Source organism: Amphimedon queenslandica, unplaced genomic scaffold, assembly GCF_000090795.2.
Source record: "Amphimedon queenslandica unplaced genomic scaffold, v1.1 AMPQUscaffold_13429, whole genome shotgun sequence".
NCBI lineage: Eukaryota > Metazoa > Porifera > Demospongiae > Haplosclerida > Niphatidae > Amphimedon > Amphimedon queenslandica.
Window position 1 is genome coordinate 157,665 of NW_003546335.1, and position 19,181 is coordinate 176,845.

The 19,181-nt window shown below is 35.9% G+C and overlaps 5 protein-coding genes across 7 annotated transcripts; 3 read left to right on the forward strand and 2 right to left on the reverse strand.

Moving 5' to 3' along the window:
- The first annotated feature begins 2,163 nt into the window (after window positions 1-2,163).
- On the forward strand, window positions 2,164-2,936 carry LOC100639568 (transmembrane protein 242-like). The gene is made up of 2 exons (XM_003386232.3): window positions 2,164-2,449; window positions 2,752-2,936. The coding sequence occupies exons 1-2, from the start codon at window positions 2,201-2,203 to the stop codon at window positions 2,827-2,829; spliced, it is 327 nt and encodes a 108-aa protein (XP_003386280.1). The 5' UTR covers window positions 2,164-2,200; the 3' UTR covers window positions 2,830-2,936.
- On the reverse strand, window positions 2,788-4,369 carry LOC100639443 (structural maintenance of chromosomes protein 1A-like). The gene is made up of 8 exons (XM_003386231.3): window positions 4,196-4,369; window positions 4,061-4,145; window positions 3,752-4,000; window positions 3,617-3,704; window positions 3,480-3,571; window positions 3,364-3,432; window positions 3,106-3,315; window positions 2,788-3,054 (listed from the first exon to the last, which is right to left on the reverse strand). Exons 1-8 carry the CDS (start codon window positions 4,327-4,329, stop codon window positions 2,884-2,886), a joined length of 1,098 nt encoding a protein of 365 aa, XP_003386279.1. The 5' UTR covers window positions 4,330-4,369; the 3' UTR covers window positions 2,788-2,883.
- Window positions 4,370-8,303: 3,934 nt separating this feature from the next.
- On the forward strand, window positions 8,304-11,211 carry LOC100638426 (sorting nexin-3-like). The gene is made up of 5 exons (XM_003386223.3): window positions 8,304-8,523; window positions 8,583-8,678; window positions 9,049-9,112; window positions 9,275-9,335; window positions 10,923-11,211. Exons 1-5 carry the CDS (start codon window positions 8,335-8,337, stop codon window positions 11,029-11,031), a joined length of 519 nt encoding a protein of 172 aa, XP_003386271.3. The 5' UTR covers window positions 8,304-8,334; the 3' UTR covers window positions 11,032-11,211.
- Window positions 11,212-11,242: 31 nt separating this feature from the next.
- LOC109581619 (vesicle transport protein SFT2B-like) lies at window positions 11,243-12,562 on the forward strand. The gene is made up of 7 exons (XM_019995886.1): window positions 11,243-11,419; window positions 11,673-11,768; window positions 11,827-11,903; window positions 11,953-12,094; window positions 12,197-12,252; window positions 12,311-12,340; window positions 12,405-12,562. The coding sequence occupies exons 1-7, from the start codon at window positions 11,303-11,305 to the stop codon at window positions 12,457-12,459; spliced, it is 573 nt and encodes a 190-aa protein (XP_019851445.1). The 5' UTR covers window positions 11,243-11,302; the 3' UTR covers window positions 12,460-12,562.
- A 455-nt stretch (window positions 12,563-13,017) lies between these two features.
- Window positions 13,018-19,175, reverse strand: LOC100639693 (uncharacterized). Of its 3 annotated transcripts, XM_019995887.1 has the most exons (5): window positions 18,829-19,175; window positions 15,147-15,398; window positions 14,058-14,789; window positions 13,665-13,822; window positions 13,018-13,525 (listed from the first exon to the last, which is right to left on the reverse strand). In XM_019995887.1, exons 1-5 carry the CDS (start codon window positions 19,156-19,158, stop codon window positions 13,195-13,197), a joined length of 1,803 nt encoding a protein of 600 aa, XP_019851446.1. In that variant the 5' UTR covers window positions 19,159-19,175; the 3' UTR covers window positions 13,018-13,194. The 3 variants fall into 3 exon arrangements, with proteins under 3 accessions (XP_019851446.1, XP_019851447.1, XP_003386281.2); XM_019995888.1 differs by lacking the exon at window positions 15,147-15,398 and having other exon boundaries at window positions 13,069-13,525; window positions 18,580-19,175; XM_003386233.3 differs by lacking the exons at window positions 13,018-13,525; window positions 13,665-13,822; window positions 14,058-14,789; window positions 15,147-15,398 and adding exons at window positions 16,239-16,744; window positions 16,872-17,029; window positions 17,457-18,182 and having other exon boundaries at window positions 18,580-19,175.
- Window positions 19,176-19,181: the final 6 nt, after the last annotated feature.

Genomic DNA, 19,181 nt, shown 5'->3' on the forward strand with positions numbered 1-19,181 from the left:
ATAGTGAGGGAGGATGGAAGACGTTTAGAGGTTACAGCTACTTGTGAAGCTGAGAAAAGAAGCAGAGAGAAACTTGATTCAATGTCTAACGTGGCCAGTAGAGTTGACGATATTGTCCCTGGTACAGGTATGAAGGATGTTTCTTCATTGTTAACAGCTGCTAGTCAGTTTGGTGTTATATTGCCAGGGGACACGGACACGTCACCAAAAGGTGCAGCCAAACGACACTTTAAGATTTTAACGAAAATGGAAATCGAGAGGAAGGAATACCCTAAGCCCAGAGGATGGTGGAAACGTAAATATTATTTGACGCATGATGATCACAGCTCTGTTGATTTTGTACTAACAGACAATGAAGGACAATCCATCACTGTGAATAGCTTTGACTGTGCTACCTACTTTAATGCACTAATGATGAACCATGAAGTTTTCAAAGAGACGGAACCTTGTCCTGAAGAACAGCAGAAACTTTATGCTGGTTTTAGATACAATGGCTATGATTTAGAAATTGAGACAACTGAGTGTATACTACCATATGGCACTATGGTTGGTTTGTGTGGTCATTGTATTGATTCAGAACAGGAAGGAAGGAAGTTTCTACCAAGCAAAGTAGGTACATCAGCTGAAGATATACTGAACCGATATACTGAGGAGTGCAACAAGGAGCTTGAATCTCACCTTAACTTAATTGTACTTGGCTCTACAGTCCTGGGTTTAATCCCAGTGGTAGTTGGAACTGTGTTAGTAGTGAATATGATACAGAAAAAGGCAAATTAACATTGTAATCATTTTTATTTTGTCAGCTCCTCAATAATAATCATTAATTTATTTTTGATATAAGAAAATTGATTTTAATTATGATCCCTATTCTACTAGCCCTACTCACCCACCCATTAATCACAAAGAATTTGCACCTTTAAAATTTGCATCTTAAAAATTAAAAGTGTAAGATTCACAAAATAATTTTTCATAAAATTTATTTGATTAATTTTCTTTAATGATCCGTGGCTCCACCCACCACTTTATTAATTTTTAAGAACTAAGAAGAAGGGCTACTTTCCTCCAGGAATCAGGATGGGTTTGCTGGGAGATACTATTTACCTGACGTTGGTTTTTGGATTCCCTATGGGCATCCATGGAGCCGCTTTATTGGTACTAGGCATCATAGGGTACGTTGAGACTAAGAGCTCCTTGAAAAGAATGAAGAACAGCCCAGTGAAGAAGATTGAGGACGTTAGAAATGCAGAGATAAACGTAGAGTTTTTCATAAATGGGGTCATTAATCCTATAGTGAGAGAAGACGGAAGACGTTTAGAAGTTACAGCTACTTGTGAAGCTGAGAAAAGGAGCAGAGAGAAACTTGATTCAATGTCTAACGTGGCCAGTAGAGTCAATGATATTGTCCCTGGTATGGGTATGAAGGATGTTTCTTCAATACTTACAGCTGCTAGTCAGTTTGGTGTTATATTGCCAGGGGACACGGACACGTCACCAAAAGGTGCAGCCAAACGACACTTTAAGATTTTAACGAAAATGGAAATCGAGAGGAAGGAATACCCTAAGCCCAGAGGATGGTGGAAACGTAAATATTATTTGACGCATGATGATCACAGCTCTGTTGATTTTGCACTAACAGACAATAAAGGACAATCCATCACTGTGAATAGCTTTGACAGTGCAATCTACTTTAATGCACTAATGATGAACCATGAAGTTTTCAAAGAGACAGAACCTTGTCCTGAAGAACAGCAGAAACTCTATGCCGGTTTTAAATACAATGGCTATGACTTAGAGATTGAGACAACTGAGTGTATACTACCATATGGCACTATGGTTGGCTTGTATGGTCATTGTATTGATTCAGAACAGGAAGGAAGGAAGTTTCTACCAAGCAGAGTAGGTACATCACCTGAAGATATACTGAACCGATATACTAAGGAGTGTAACAAGGAGCTTAAATCTAACCGTTATTTTATTGTGCTTGGCTCTACGCTCCTGGGTTTAACCCCTGTGGTAATTGGAATTGCATTAATGGTAAAAATTATACAGAAAAAAGCAAATTAGCATTACGATCATTTTAATTTTTGTCAGCTTCTCAATCCTCACTGATGATTTTTGAAATAAAATTAATTTTAATTTACCACGTAACCACGTGTCAACACGTGTGTGGGTCACTATAGGTGTGGCATTATCCTAAATAATGCCAAGTGACTCTAGCACTTTATTTGTTGTTGGAAGTGTTGCAGCAGTCTCATTTATTGGTGCATTTGGTGTGTCAGTAGGTTTGGCGAGAAGAAAGAGCCCAGAAGCTTTTTCAAGGAATGCAGTACAAGGTCAAGTGAATCCAGCCCGCCTGGCAATGAGAGCTTTGGGATTTGGGACAGTTCTTGCTGTAGTGGGAGTCAGTGGTCTAGTATTGTCAATTAAATATGCTCTAGGAATTAAAAATGTAAGTTTTTAATGCTTTAAAAATGTGCCAACTAAAAATGACCTATCATGATATAAACTCACGTTACAAATACAAAGAAAGTTTGAGCTGATTCCGATCAAAATTGGATTTTTACGAATTTTTAAAGTTACTAAAAATTGGGCTAAAGACCATGAGCTATAGTGCACAGTATTTCCAATTCTCAATTTCAATTGTAGAATGTTTAAGTTATGGGGCAACTGGTAAATGCAAAAAATTAAATTCCACACTTTTTAACAGTTTCCTTTGATTCACTCATAACTTATTATCACTTGACCTTTTAGGCATCAGAGTTTGGGGACAGGATTCACAAAATGGTACCAGATGATGCAAGAATTAGTAATAAAAAGAAAACTGATTAAACATTAATTTTGATATCACTAGTATGTATTATATATAATGCATTATTCTCAATCTCATGTAATGGCTTTTAACATTTTCCCAGTTACTGGCCAAGTCTGTGCAGGAACACTCTGATTCCTTTGCTCTAGTATTGGTGGAAGGCGAATGTGCTCAGGGACTGGCCTCAAATTGAAAGTATTCCCTTCAACTGACAGCAGTCCCAGATCAAGCTGACGACTAAAAAGCTATAGTATAAGAACATAAAGTAGTAGCAAGCAAGCCAGTGTCATCATTACCTTGTTAGTGGACGGGTTTCTTGATAGTGCATCAGAGCTGCTGGAGTCAATTAGTGTTGAGTGGTTCCCTGGTATTGAGAATAGTTTCTGGGCTGTCTCTAGCTCAATGTGCTGCGTATGATATATTCTACCCATTACTTCGAGGTTTCGCCTCTCCAAGTTGTCAACATCACTTTGGAGCTTTTTCTCCATATCTTGCAAAAATGATATCTATAGAATAAAATCCTTCAGCACAGTTGTATCGTGATTATTTATTACTTGTTGCTTTAGCCAACTGTTGTCTGATATCTCTCCTATAGCACTGCTGTCCATTGTGAGAAGTAGTCTCTACGGTATTTTTAATAATTATTATTTTTGTCGTTGTAAACCTTTACCTCTGACACTTTCTCTTTCTGCATCTCAGCAAGCAATGAAAGTCTCTGATCCACACGAGCTTTAGACACTTCAAGTTCCTTTGTAAGCTCTTCTGCTTAAACAATCAACATCAAGGGATGAATGCATGGGAAGATACCTTCAATATTTTTCTCCGCTTTTTTCCAGCTGACCATAGCTTCCTTCATGCTAGCTATGTAATTTTTTCTTTCGTGTTGTACTCTATCCTGCAGTTTATACTCAAACTTTTGTGGTCTATTCATGCATATATTACCTTATAGTCTCTCAGTCTAGATAATTCCTTGTAGGCATAGTCTAATTTCTTGTCTTCCTCATCAATGGCCGTTACTAAGTTGGCAATGTCTTGTCTTGCCTTTCTCACCATATCAAGTTTGTCGAGCATGGCTTTTTCCACATCTTCCCTCCCAACTGTCTCTGACTGGGATATTTTCTTCTCAAACTCTTTGGCTTCTTCAATCAGTGTTTCTAAATGACGTCCTTTTTCTTGGTTAATTGAGTAATTCTATATATATACACATTGTGGCTCTGCTTTAAAGAAACACTGAAACATTATTATATCCACCTTTTGCTTTTGCTGGTAATTTCTGTCCTTCATAGATTCTGCTTCTTCAGCAAATATGTCAATAACGTCTTTCTTTCCTGTGATCCTAATGATTAAGTTGAGTTGCAACTTGGTAGCATTCACTCTTGCGCTGACCTGTATGCATAAAGAGCCTCTAGAGCACTTTGTCTGCTGTCAGAGAAGTCAGGTGGTGGAGGTAAGCCTCCATCACCTCCCCCGCCTTTTCCTTTGCCTCCTTTCTTGCCTCCCTTCTTCTTTTTACCAGGCATTTGCAAGAACTGTCTGTAACTGCGGTTGCTAGGTGGGGCTACTTATTAAAAGTTAAGTCTAGTTATTAAAAGTTATTTGGAGTAGTTATAATTTGTTTGCGTGGGCGTTTTGTGTGAATTAATTTATCAAAATTTTGTATGGACATGACCCTATTATTTATACTCTTGACATGACTAGTGATGTCACATTGAGATTAGCATTTGCAGGTACAGTGTATTTTATTTCTTGGGATAAACAAGCAGAGGCAAGCTGTGGTTATTTATATAGTTTTGAAAGTACATAAAAGGCATAGGGCGTTGCCCATAATCAGATTTATGTGTATGATCTATCACTTACGGTTTTACATGAAGGCTTCTATCTTACTACATAGCAATAGTGATTCTGTTTATATATAAAAGTCTGCACTCATAGTATTAGTCTACTGAATTGCTGCTTTTTTTACACAAGAGATGTGTCTCCTCTTATTAGCTGTTTTCCTACTCTCCATTAGCTCCTCTGATGTCTCTTCTCATCAAGAGTACATAAAGGTCCTGTATGTATCTGATAACTGCAGCTCAGTTGCTCATACACCTTGTGATGCTTTATCAGTGTATGCTCAGAATATATCTCAATTCAATAATGCAATCTTCTACTTCATTGGAACAAGTAATATTAACTCTAGTATTACAATTGATTCAGTGGATAATATTGCTTTACATGGAATGTTGGAAGTGGACAATGTTCCAATTGTAAAATGCAGAAATCATAAAAGCGAGTTCAGTATTAAACACAGCAGTCACGTTTCATTGTCTAATGTATCATTCCATAACTGCTACACAAGACTTTACTATTCTCAAAATATAACAATAACTGGCTCTTCTTTTAAAGCTAGCCCTGATGATTATGGTGTACATGTTATATTCTCAAATGCTTTTGATGTCAACTTATTTTCTTCAAGTTTTACAAACATAATTGTGCAGTTTTTATACAACCCACCTAAAGAAACATGCCACCATAAATTGCATCATTACTCACTGATGTTGGTTAATGTTTCTTTGTTCGGTAGAATGATTGAAATAAATCTTAAGTACAGTACATCATACAATCTGTCAATCATCATTGATCATGTTAATATTAGCAAACGGATAGATTACAGTAGGAATGGTAGCATATACTTCATCCTTCATGCATCTCTTTTTAATGCAGTTGTCACTCATTCATCATTTTATGATAGTACATCAGCAATAGGTCTCAGAATAGAAACAATGAGGTACACAAATGTAACTTGTGATATTGATGGGGTTCGGCTAGTTTCTACTCTTCTTATTGAAGACAGTCAAAGTTTTGGCAATGAATGGGGAGTAGTTATCAAAGGAGGCTATACTAGATTTAATAGTGCTCTTAATATTGTCATTAAACTGAGTGCAATATTTGATAATCTTAATGGTGGCCTGCACATTGATGGGAGCTTTTTGGCATCAACCATTAGCATTATAGATACTAAGCTTGCAGGTAATATGATAAACAACATATTAAATTGTCATTCTATTTTTTTGAGCAATGTTACTATTGCCAATAGTCTATCAACAGGACTGATACTAATAGGCTCAATTGTAACAGTCTATAATAGTTTAGTATTCAGAAACAACACAGGAGTGACTGGAGGAGGCCTACAGATGAATGCGACATCTTATCTAGTTTTTTCACCAGAAGCTTCAATTAAGTTTATAGATAATTATGCATCTTATAGAGGAGGAGGGATTTATTATGATACTTTAATAGCTACCTGCCCATTTCAATCATTACAATTCAATTCTGAATCACCAGTATCTTTCACTTTTTGGAACAACACTGCCAAAGTAGCTGGTGATGACATGTATGGAATTATTACTTCTCGATCAGACTGTAATGTTCTGCTAAATATTACAAATCCAATCATAAAGACATCAGGAATCCCAGATAAATTGTGTTATTGCAATTTTAAAAATGATGTACAGTATCACAACTGCTTTTACAATATACCAGAACAGAATATTTTTCCTGGCCAAAGTTTAAAGTTTAACGTGGCTTTGTTTGGTCTAGAATATAATGCAGAGCAGAGTAGTGTTACTGATGGTACAGTGTATGTATTTATTGATGGAGTATTGGTCAATCATACTTACATTACTAGTAACTGTTCATTGATTAAATATTCACCTAAGCAACCAAACTACACTAGATACCAAATTAGATTGTCATCAGATAAAAAATACGAATACTATCGCTTTGTTCAGTCTTATTTCACTATTCATGAGTGTCCCATTGGTTTCAATGTAAGCAATTCACAAGGAATTTGTACTTGCAGTCAAAGTGTTTCAAGAGAAAATGTAACATGTGACATAAATACTCTAAACATTACACACAATGGTCTACTGTGGATTGGAACATATCATACCAGTACACCTTTCAATGCTAATGCAACCAATCCTAATGCATGCATTATCAATGAGGACTGTCTCCTCTATTGTTCTCCTAATCCTGTTACCTTCAAGTTGAATGACACTGATGCTCAATGTGTAGATAATAGAGGACGATTAATGTGTGGATCATGTAGAGGTGAATACAGTCTACTATTGGGATCAAACAAGTGTGGACAGTGTCATGATGATTACATGATGATAGCTTGGGTCTCTCTATTTGCAGTGATGGGTGTAATGCTTGTGCTTCTCCTGATTGCTCTCAATTTAACAGTATCAGTGGGCACACTCAATGGTCTATTGTTTTATGCTAACATTGTCAAGCTATATGAGCCAGTTTTTATAAGGGAAAGGACAATACCAGTATTGAGTCAAGTGATATCTTGGATTAATTTAGATTTTGGGTTTGAAATTTGTTTTTACAAGGGCATGGACAGCTATGTCAAACAGTTGCTCCAGTTTGCTTTTCCATTTTACTTGTGGATTATTATTATTGTCATTATACAGGTGTGTAGGAGATATGGTAAAATATCAAGACTGATGGGGTCGCATGCTGTTCCTGTATTATCAACACTTTTCCTTCTCTCATACACCAAACTAGTACGTACTATCGTGATTGTGCTGCACAAACGTGAGGTAACAGTTCAATGTACAAGCAAATCAATTGTTTTGAACTTATGGTATGAGGATCCTAATGTTGAATATGCTAAAGGTAAACATGCTGGACTATTTGGAATTGCTCTGTTTGTGTCGATTATCTTCATCTTACCATACACACTGTTTCTCCTATTCAGTCCTCTTCTTGAGAAGTACCTCTCAAATTACAGGATTTTTAGAAAGCTTTGGAGTCGATTCAAGCCTATTATTGATGCTTATAGTGGCCCAATGAAAGATGAATATCGATTCTGGCCTGGTCTACTGCTAGTGGCTAGGTTACCAATTCTTTTGTCTGTTACGTTAGTTGACAGTTTCATTAGATCACACTTCTTCTTATTGTCTATGCTACAAACAGTACTAGTTATTGTACTGTCACTAGGGCATTGTTTTAGTGGAGTTTACAAGAAAAGAATAAACAATATCATTGAAGTTTGGTTCCTGTTTAACTTGTGCATCATGATTGGTCTATCAGTAGCTTTCAAGAATCACAGTGAATCTGTTAATAAGATCTGGTACAGTATTTGTTTATCCATTTTTACTGCTAGCTTTGTGTCAATCATTGTTTATCATTTCTATCTACAGCTATCGCACATGAAATGGTACAGTGCACTATTAAGGAAGGCAACCAGGACAATAGACGATCAAGAACTCCTTTTAGATAGCATGCACAAAACAGTTGATGAACAAATGAAAGAAATTATTCCAAGTTCTAGTGATGTAATGAGAGACAGTTGTGAATCAGTTGTTGATTTATATTGATTTATTTTTAATTTGTAAGTAAATTCTTCAAATTTTGCCTCTATTTTGGATTTTTAGGTGGGGCTGTAGAATAAACTTTATTAACAGTTGTGCGCATGCGCAAAAATGGTTAAGTTTATGGGCGTACCCACCTTCCCTTTAACAAAGTTAAAGATGGCGGATGGAAAAAGCGGTGCTACCGGTTCTACACCAGAAACTTCTATAAAGAGGCTTGACTTTAAGAAGCAGACACTAGACGATGCGTACGCAGTACCGGCTAATTTATTAGAAATAGAAGTTAGCAATCCAGAGACTCATGGACTAGCTAGAACTCGCTACACCGATTATGAAGTCAAAATGAAGGCAAGGACTTAACTTCTTGTTGCAAAAAGTCATTGTTCTCTGTTGTATTGCCTCATTAGACCAACATACCTGTCTTCAAAATAAAAGAGTCCTCTGTTAGGAGACGATATAGAGATTTCGAGTGGTTAAAAAAGGAACTAGAGAGGGATAGCAAAGTAATAAATGACAACATTCACATTTGAGCGTATCTTACGTCATTGACTGCTGGTGTGCTGAATAGTTAAAACAAACACTTGCTGTATAGTTTTTTCCTTATGCGTGCTGACATAGCTACCTTATTACAGATATTATAGATTTAAATGTTACAAGACTACTGCTGTCTGCTAATATTTCACCTTTGTTCTCTGAACACTCAACTTGTTGACATATTTGGAGTCGTTGTAATAGCTCCACTTGTCAAATTGTCATAGCATATTCCTTATAGGCTACCCATTAAAACAGACAGTTTATTATATTATAATGGCCATATATAAATGTGTGTATAATATATTATACATGTATATAATATTAAGTCTATTTTGCTAGATTGTTGTACCTCAGTTGCCTGGCAAAGCTGTTAAGAGGCAGTTGCCATTCAGAGGAGATGATGGTAAGTAAACTCCTTATTAGCAGTACACACTATTGAATGGTTCAAACTTCATAGTATTGGCTTGTACATGTAGTATCTTTGCTATTTCCTTGCTTGACACACTGTACAATTAATTACTCCTTGCACTATCGTGCAATTTGATTGTGGTTATTTTACACTCAGGCATCTTTGATGATGATTTTATTGAGGAGAGAAGAAAAGGGCTAGAAGAGTTTTTAAACAAGTGAGTTTTACTATACTACAATCCCTGACTTTCTGAGAGGCTGTACTATAGTATACAAGCCTGAAACTGAATAGTGCATTTTGCAGACTCCTACTGTTATCATAATAATTATTGGTGTGAATAAGAAACAAAGTGTTAAAAGGGTTCAAAGTCACACGTAGAAATTAATAATGAAGGAGATAATTGTGATCCAAATAATCCAGTATTTATGATTATTATGTGGGGATTATGTCTTGATATTGAAGTCTCATTTAAAGGATGACGATCAGGGTTTCTCATAAGATTATTGCATAGTGTTCAGCTTCTTGTCAGTGGTTTTTAAAGTTGCTCAAAAATTGGCTCAAAGTCCCTGTACTATAGTACATGGTCCCTGGCCAAATTTTGCCAAAATTTAAAAGGAGAGAATTTGCCATTTTAATAATTTTTTCTGATACATATACATGTACTTATGTTGTGTAGAAAGTTTGAGATGATTTCGATCAAATTTGGATTTTTTATGAATTTTTAAAGTTACTCCAAAATCAGCTCAAAGTCCCTGTACTATAGTACACGGTCTCGGGCCAAATTTCGCCAAAAATGGCTAGGAGAGAATTCTCCATTTTTATATTTTTTCCTGATACATATAAATGTTCTTATGCTGCATAGAAAGTTTGAGCTGATTCCGATCAAAATTAGATTTTTTATGAATTTTTAAAGTTACTCCAAAATCAGGTCAAAGTCCCTGTACTATAGTACACGGTCTCGGGCCAAATTTTGCCAAAAATGGCTAGGAGAGAATTCTTCATTTTTATATTTTTTCCTGATACATATACATGCTCTTATGCTGCATAGAAAGTTTGAGCTGATTCCGATCAAAATTAGATTTTTTATGAATTTTTAAAGTTACTCCAAAATCAGGTCAAAGTCCCTGTACTATAGTACACGGTCCCGGGCCAAATTTTGCCAAAAATGGCTAGGAGAGAATTCTTCATTTTTATATTTTTTCCTGATACATATACATGCTCTTATGCTGCATAGAAAGTTTGAGCTGATTCCGATCAAAATTAGATTTTTTATGAATTTTTAAAGTTACTCCAAAATCAGGTCAAAGTCCCTGTACTATAGTACACGGTCCCGGGCCAAATTTTGCCAAAATTTAAAAGGAGAGAATTTGCCATTTTAATAATTTTTTCTGATGCATATACATGTACTTATGTTGTGTAGAAAGTTTGAGATGATTTCGATCGAATTTGGATTTTTTATGAATTTTTAAAGTTGCAAAGCATGCTGCTTAGCTCACTTAGCAACAAATAGCATTGCTCTGTGGTACTATAAACCAACATTCATAATAATACATTGTAGCTATTGTATTCTCAGCCTTTTAGTTTCAAAGCATGATTGTTATCCTTGTGTGGCTTTCATGAGAGCTAAGGCCCACATTTAATCATGTTATCGTGACTAATTGCATTCTTATAATAACGTACATGTTGTTGTTTTAAAAGAACATGTTTTAGATCAACACAACGGCTACCATTTTATGTTTACATGATTATTCGTAAATAAATAAGTGTAATGTTGGTATTTTTTACATTTTTTATCTTGTTCTAGAGTTGCTGGTCACCCTCTGGCACAGAATGAGCGCTGTCTACACATGTTCCTGCAAGAGCCAATCATTGATAAGAATTATGTCCCTGGGAAGGTTCGAGTTAACAATTAATGACAGTTTATGTTATGAAGATAGCAGCAGCTAACTATGGCACATTTATACATTATGCAATTGTTATCATTATTATTATTATTATTATTATTATTATTATTATTACGATTATTATTATGTGGATATTAATTAGTAGTTGTGCTTTTTAGTGTTAATTTAAGTAATTATTTTAAATGTTGATTATTACATTATCTTTATAACAAATGGGTGTGTCTAAAAGGTTTTGGGGCGTGGTTTGATAATTTTTTGAGGGCGTGTACTGCAAGGCAGAATGAGTGTTGGTTCAAAGCTTAAAAACTTTTTCTCTGGTGGAGATGAGGAAGAAGAAACCATTCCAGAACCAGAGGAAGATGATACCAGAGGATTTCTAACAGATTCTGTAGATTCAGTAAATACATAATTAACACAAAAATGCATTGAGTAAACACATGTGGGCCATTCATTAGGATCAAGTCAATTGAAATGCAGTATTACTTAATCATAGACTATAATACTAGTGATGTGTTGTATTATTAATGCATAAAGGGAGGCCAAGCTGAATTTTAAAAATTAATTATTTTTCTGACATATTGTTTACTCTTTAGCATGCTAATTGAATTTTTTATCAGTTATTTTTACATAATTTTTTCTTTTTGTGATAGGTAAAAAGTAAAGTGACTGGAATAAAGTTATCTTGGCAACAGCGAATCATTGGGTTTATTATCTGTGCGGTTATTGCAGCCATTTTCATTGTTGTGGTAAGACAGAGTCTTAAACTGTATACTGGAAATATTTAAATGACCGTATCCATTATAGGGTTGTGCTATTGCAGGTGCAAGTCCACCAGCATTTGCTGTTTTATTTAGTATTGGAACGATCACTGCTGTAGTGAGGTATGTGGGTTATAAATGGTAAAAGGGATCATCACTGTTGTACATGTAGTACTTTCTTTCTAATGGGCCCAATAACTCAGTTAAAGAAATTAACCAACGTCAAGGAAAACACAACCGAGGTCATTATAAAGATTGTTGCTATTGTAACGTTTATTTTGGCAGTCATATTGGCCATTGTGTGTGCAGCTGTGGTAAGAAACTCTATTTTATAATGCGTCAGATTTTAGATTCATTTGTTATCACTGTCACATTATTGATTCAATGACGGATAACTGCTTTTGTTACCAAACTAGAAACAACCTATACTGGCAATCTTGTTAGCTGTTATTCAAGTGATAGCTCTAATTGTGTAAGTAGCTCCAGTTAGTAATTTAGATTAGGTATAATAATATTTCTCTCTTCTGTAGTTATGCTATAACACTTATTCCATTTGCAATGTAAGTCAACAGACTATGAAATGTATTATAGTTATAATTATAATTGCATTATTATTCATTGCAGGAGTTTCATTATAAGAGGATGCAAGTCCATATTCTCTACAGTGTCATCTGGTTAAGGGACAGTAACTCGCATTGTAATAATTATAATACTTTGTACGTATTTGTATGCAATGATTTAATGACTTTAAACCAGTCAATGGAACTGGCAGATACATCAATAATAATACATGAAATGATTGAAATCCTATTTTTAGAGTTTGTACTAAAGCCTGACTATTGCAGTCATTTACAGTACTGGGCCACCACCAGCAAGGTTTCCTAAAAACGTTGCTAAGTGATATAAACTGCTAAACTGCATACTTCATGAGCTGACAAGCCTTACAGCATATGGAGCAACTTTTAAAATTCATAAAAAAATCAAATTTGGACCAGAATCAGCTCTAGAGTCTACACAACATAAAAACATATACTGGTATATGTATCAAAAACATTTTTAAAATTGAGATTTTTTTTCCTTTTAATTTTTGGTGAAATTTGGCCCAAGACCATCCACAGGGATTTTGGCCTGACTTTTGACAAGCTGCTGTGCTATCCTGTGGAAAGCCCTGACCAAGAGTATACACTTAGACTTAGTAAAACTTCTTGTGCACCACTATGATCTGTAACAACTCTTGCAATAGTTTAACAATGCCATCGCAAGTACAAATCTCTTTTTACATAAAAAATAAAATTATGCACCAGCAAAAATTTTTTTAAAAAGATAATTACTGCAGAAATCAAAATAGGGCACAAAAAGGGAGACAATAAGGAACTAATAAATACAACAATACAGAAGCATAGGAATATATAGTTCACTCGTATTTAGCAACTAGTGGACTATAGCCGCCAGTGCTCTTGCAGCGTTGCAAGATACAACACAATACAAGAGTAACTAAGGCACCAACGATCAAACCAAATATTAGCAAACCACTTCCAGCACCAGCTATTGCTCCAATATTACCTGCCCAAATAGGCAAGGGAGTATTAGAACTGCTAGGGGAAACTAAGGCAGTAACATATACAGTTGTAGTAGCAGTAACAGTAGCAGTAACAGTAGCAGTAGTAGGAGCAGGGCAGTTGGAAGGAACTATGGTGTCAATATAATAGACTGGCTGTGCATTAATAACTGGAGAACCATCAAACCTACAATAATAAGCAAAATAAATAATACTACATCTATTACATGATACAACTAAATAATGTAAGGCAATAACTATTCTTAACTATAATTTTAATTAGTAAACACATGCTTTCATTCAAAAATTAAAATTAATGGTCATACATTATAGTGAATGGAAGGTTGTCTCCATTGCTGAGTCCTCCAAGTAGTCTAAAGACAAATGCCTGAGGAGTTGAAGTCCATTGTTGAGTAGCATTAGGAGGGACATTAGTGATATATAATGAAACCACAGTAGCATTAGGAATGCTCTGAGTGTCAACCTATAATTAAAATAAAACTAAAAATAGCATAGAACTAGCACATTTACTCATAAAAAGATACATTAGTAATTACGTGTAGTATAGCACAGAGTACCCAATATTTAATCAAATATGTTTTTATGTTGCATAAAAAGTTTCTGATCAAAATTGGATTTTTTAAACGCATCTTTAAAATTGCTTTAAGGAGAGTGTTTGCATGCTTGCAAAACAGTAATTTTAAAGCACACTAATTTACCTGTATAGTGTTGACTTGCAGTGGAGATACAAAAGACATGCCAGCGCTGTCGGCATATTTGATAAAAGCTGAACGAACATTAGACCTAAACAATGCCTGATTAGCTGGGTTTACATTGACTGGTAAACGGAACTGGACCATACGATAATCGGAAGGTGAGAAACAAGAGAGAGTGGCAAAGACATCTAGTGGAGACTCAGAAAATGACATACCAAAAACACTAGAAACTGTAGACAAATTTCTAGTTCCATAGCCAGGTATATTCAGTACAGCAGAGAATTTAGTTTGTACTAACACAGGATCTGAAGTATTACCAAATACTGAGTCAGTATGAGTCATTCCACGCTTTGTTATGTAGAGCATGTAAGTAACGCTAGTGAAGTTACCTTTATAAATGGTCTGTTGATCGCGGTAAGACTGCCACACATCAACCATCATACCACGAACAGTAGTAACACCTTCATACACAAACTGATCGGGCGAACCAAATAAAAGAAAACTACTAACATTCCTCAAGTGAAAATGCCCAGACTCATCACGAGTAGAATCAAATACAGTGTTATCGTCATTGAGGGGCTGCATGCTACAGGTTCCATTAATCTGTGGTAAAAAGTACTGGATTCCAGTTTGGAAGTCGTGAACAGTTGAGAAAGGTCCAATATCAGAGTTAGGTGACTTCATAGATGTGTAACCGTCAACACGAAACAATTGGTGTGTGTAATCGTAATATTCCTAAAAATGACAAGACAGCAATGTTAATCAGCATGGTCCAACAATTAGAGTAAATGCATGAATGGAATTACTATGAATCACTACAAAGGACCATGAATATGGTCTTTAACAACTACATGCAAAAGTACCAATGCTTATTTATTATTAGCAACATCTAATTCATCATTACTAATTACTATACTCATACACATTGGTACTGCTACATAAATTGTAACTATAAATACCACAGCTTTACAGGTACACACGTTACTGCAACTGCTGGATTGATTAGTAGTGCTACTGATGAATGAGTAAGGTCTCATGCATAATGTATGTGAACAGCATGCTACAACAATTAAAGCAATCTGATGATCTGACCTGATGAGTTGAAGCCGCTGTTCCATCATAAACTGTCTCAGCGTTAAATGAAAATACATCAGGAAACTGAGGTAATGGCTGCCCGGGGAGACGCCCTTTACACACGAGATCAAACGGTACATTAAAAGCAGAGTCAGGAACAGCATCGGGCCCAGATCTAAAATCAAGAAAATTATAATGATGATGAGTCATCCTTTCCTCTCTCGTCCTCCTATCAGTGATATTTCCATGCAACTCTACAAGGACTGGTACATATCCATCGTCTTGAGGGTAAGGGGTCGTCCATAGATCACTATCAGTGAAATAATAGTCTAAAGTAACGGATGATTTCCCATGGTTCGTGCACGTCCACCAGTGATGGCATGGAATCCCTCTAGCAAAATTGATACCCTTGTACGTATAATTAACAGTATTATTACCGAAACTAAAGAATGATGAGGGAGGGCCAATGTGAACGGTATTGTTGGGACCAGGGATAACGCCAAACAAGAACCCTGCTAAGCTATTGCTGGTATTCAGTAGAGATACAGTGCATTCTTCATCAGTGCGGGGGTTAGGAAATATGAATGCTTCTCCCAGGTTGTAGTCAAATATTGTGTTAACTTTTTTACCTTTATACTCGAAGGTAGCACGTCCACGATCACCTGGACCATCGTAATACTCTGAGACAAAGTCTGTCAAGTTCCTTTCAAACAGAACTGCCTCAATGGCTACATAATACTGGCTGGGGATCTGCGGTAATGCCCGAGACGATTCAGGGTCTGGTGGGCGTGGGACGCATGGAATAAAATCACTTTTAGCCCTGCAGCTCAAGAAAATAAGGACAGCAAGAACAATTCGAGTAGCCATTCTTCTTGTAATGCCGCTACTAAAAGCTTTACAAAAGTGCATTACTATTATACACAAATGGTTAATGAGTCCGTTCACGCCAATTACAGTCCGAACATTTCTAAGCATCAACAGAAGCTTTGCAAACGCAGCTGAGTGACAAGAAGCTGCATGAAGCTCCTGTGGGAAACCGAGTCCCTGACCACCAATATGTAACAGTTAGTAAGTACTGCTTTGATGTGTAATAGCTCTTGAAAATGCATCTCTACTAGTACAAATATTATCTTTTTACATAATGAAGAATTTATACAGCAGCAAAAATTATATAAAAAGATAATTACTGCAGAAATCGAAAGAGGGCACACAAAAGGAAAAGAATAATAGACCTAATAAACACAGCAATACAAAAGCATAGGAATAAATTGTTATGAGCAACTTAAGATGAAAATTCATCAACTTGACGCTCATATTTAGCAACTGGTGGACTGAAGCTGCCAGTCTTCCTGCGTTGCAAGACACAACACAGTACAAGAACACCTAAGGCACCAACAATCAAACCAAATATTAGCAATCCAATTCCAACACCAGCTACTGTTCCAACATTACTTTCACAAGCAGGACAGGCAATATTAGAACAGCTAGCAGAAACTGAGGCAGTAACATATACAGATGTAGTAGCAGTAACAGTAGTAGGAGCAGGGCAGTTGGAAGGAACTATGGTGTCATTATAGTAGACTGGCTGTGCATTAACAACCTGAGAGCCATTAAACCTACAAAAATAAACAAAATAATACCACACCTATTACATGATGAAATTATTCTAAGTAAGGCAATATTATTTTAAAATTTATAACTGTAATGCAGTAAAGATCCAACAAGTTAAATTAATGGTCATACATTATAGTGAATGGAAGGTTGTCTCCATTGCTAAGTCCTCCAAGTAGTCTAGAGACAAATGCTTGAGGAGTTGAAGTCCATTGTTGAGTAGCATTAGGAGGAACATTAGTGATATACAATGAAACCACAGTAGCATTACTAACAGTCTGAGTGTCAACCTATAATTAAAATAAAAAAATACAACCAAAAAAACATAGAACCAGTACTTATATGTAATGAAAAGACATTGCAGTAATAGTAATTCCCTTGTCAAAAATGGCTAGGAGAGGATTCTCCATTTATATAATTCTTTCTAATAAATATACATGTTCTTGTGCTATGTAGAAATTTTGAGCTGATTCCTATCAAAATTGAATTCTTAATGAATTTTTAAAGTTGCTCAAGCTCCTTGTACTCAATAATTAATACTACAGGGTATTTTGTCGAAAATGCTACAGGCATACAATACGTTGACTAATCCCAATCAAAATTAGACTTTAAAATTATCTTGAAGTTGCTTTATGGCAAATGTTAGCACGCTAATTACACAACAATAATAATTTTTAAAACATAATAATAATACTAATATTAACAAAATTAATTTACCTGTATATTGTTGACTTGCAGTGGAGATACAAAAGTCATGCCAATGCTGTTGGCATATTTGATAAAAGCTGAACGAACATTGGACCTAAACAATGCCTGATTAGCTGGGCCTACATTTAATGGTAAACGGAACTGGACCATACGATAATCAGAAGGTGAGAAACAAGAGAGAGTAGCAAAAGCATCCAGTGGAGGCTCAGAAGGTGACATACCAAAAATACTAGAAACCGAAGACAAGTTTGTCGAAATAACAGTTCCATTGACAACGACATTCAGTACAGCAGAGAATTTACTTTGGACTAACACAGGATCTGAAGTATTGCCAAATACAGAGTCGGTATTCATTCCAGGCCTTGTCATATACAGCAAGTAGGTAATGTTAGTGAAGTTACCTCTATAGATAATCTGTTGATCACGGTAAGACTGCCACACATCAACCATCATGCCACGGATAGTAGTAACACCTTCATACACAAACTGATCAGGCGAACCAAGTAGAAAAAGGCTACTAACATTCCTCAGGTAAAAATGTCCGGAATTGTCACGGATCGAATCAAATGCAGTGTTATTCTCATTGAGGGGCTGGACCCTACAGGTTCCGTTAGCTTGCGGTAAAAAGTACTGAATTCCAATTTGGAAGTCGTGAACAACTGAGAAAGGTCCAATACCATCAGTAGATGCATAGCCATCAATACGAAACAGTAGGTGTGAGTAATCGTAATATTCCTGAAATAAAAGAAGAACGGTGTTAATCTGCATGGTTTAACATATAGAGCAAACGAATGAATAAAAACTATAAATCACTATTAAAATAAAAACAGGTCTTTTAACAACTACATAAACATGTACCTACACACTTGTTTATTTTATTATTAGCAATTTCAATTTCATCATTACTATCCATAATACCAGCAAAGAGTACACACGAGCAATACTACATAATAGTTGTTATAATTACACACAGCACTAATTATTGCTGGATTGAATAGTACTACTGATCATGAAAAAGATATCAGACACATTATGAATGACTATACTGTCTCATTCATAGCTATCAATGGGTGATGTATGTGAACAGCAAGCTATAACAATGGAGCCTGCAATAATATAAAAAAAGTCTAACCTGATAAGTTGAAGCTGATCCATTAAAAACAGTCTCCGCATTTAACGAGAATACATTAGGGAACTGAGGTAATGGCTGCCCAGGGAGACGCCCTTTACACACGAGATCAAATGGTACATTAAAAGCAGAGTCAGGAACAGCATTGGAGCCAGATCTAAAATCAAGAATATTATAATGATGATGAGTCATCCTTTCCTCTCCCGTCATCCTATCAGTGATATTTCCATGCAACTCTACAAGGACTGGTACATATCCATATCCATCATCTTGAGGGTAGGGGGCCGTCCATAGATCACTATCAGTGAAATAATATTCCAGGGTAAAGGATGCATTCTCACGATTTGTGCACGTCCACCAGTGATGGCATGGAATACCTCTAGCAAAACGGATACCCATGTACGTGTAATTAACAGTATTATTAAGACCAAAGAGTGCAGAAGGAGGGCCAATGTGAACGGTATTGTTGGGACCAGGGACGACGCCAAAAAAGAACCTTGCAAAGGTATTGTTGGTGTTCAGTAGAGATACAGTGCAGTCGTCTTGAGTGCGAGGATTAGGAAATATGAATATTTCTCCCATGTTGTAGTCAAAGATCGTGTTCA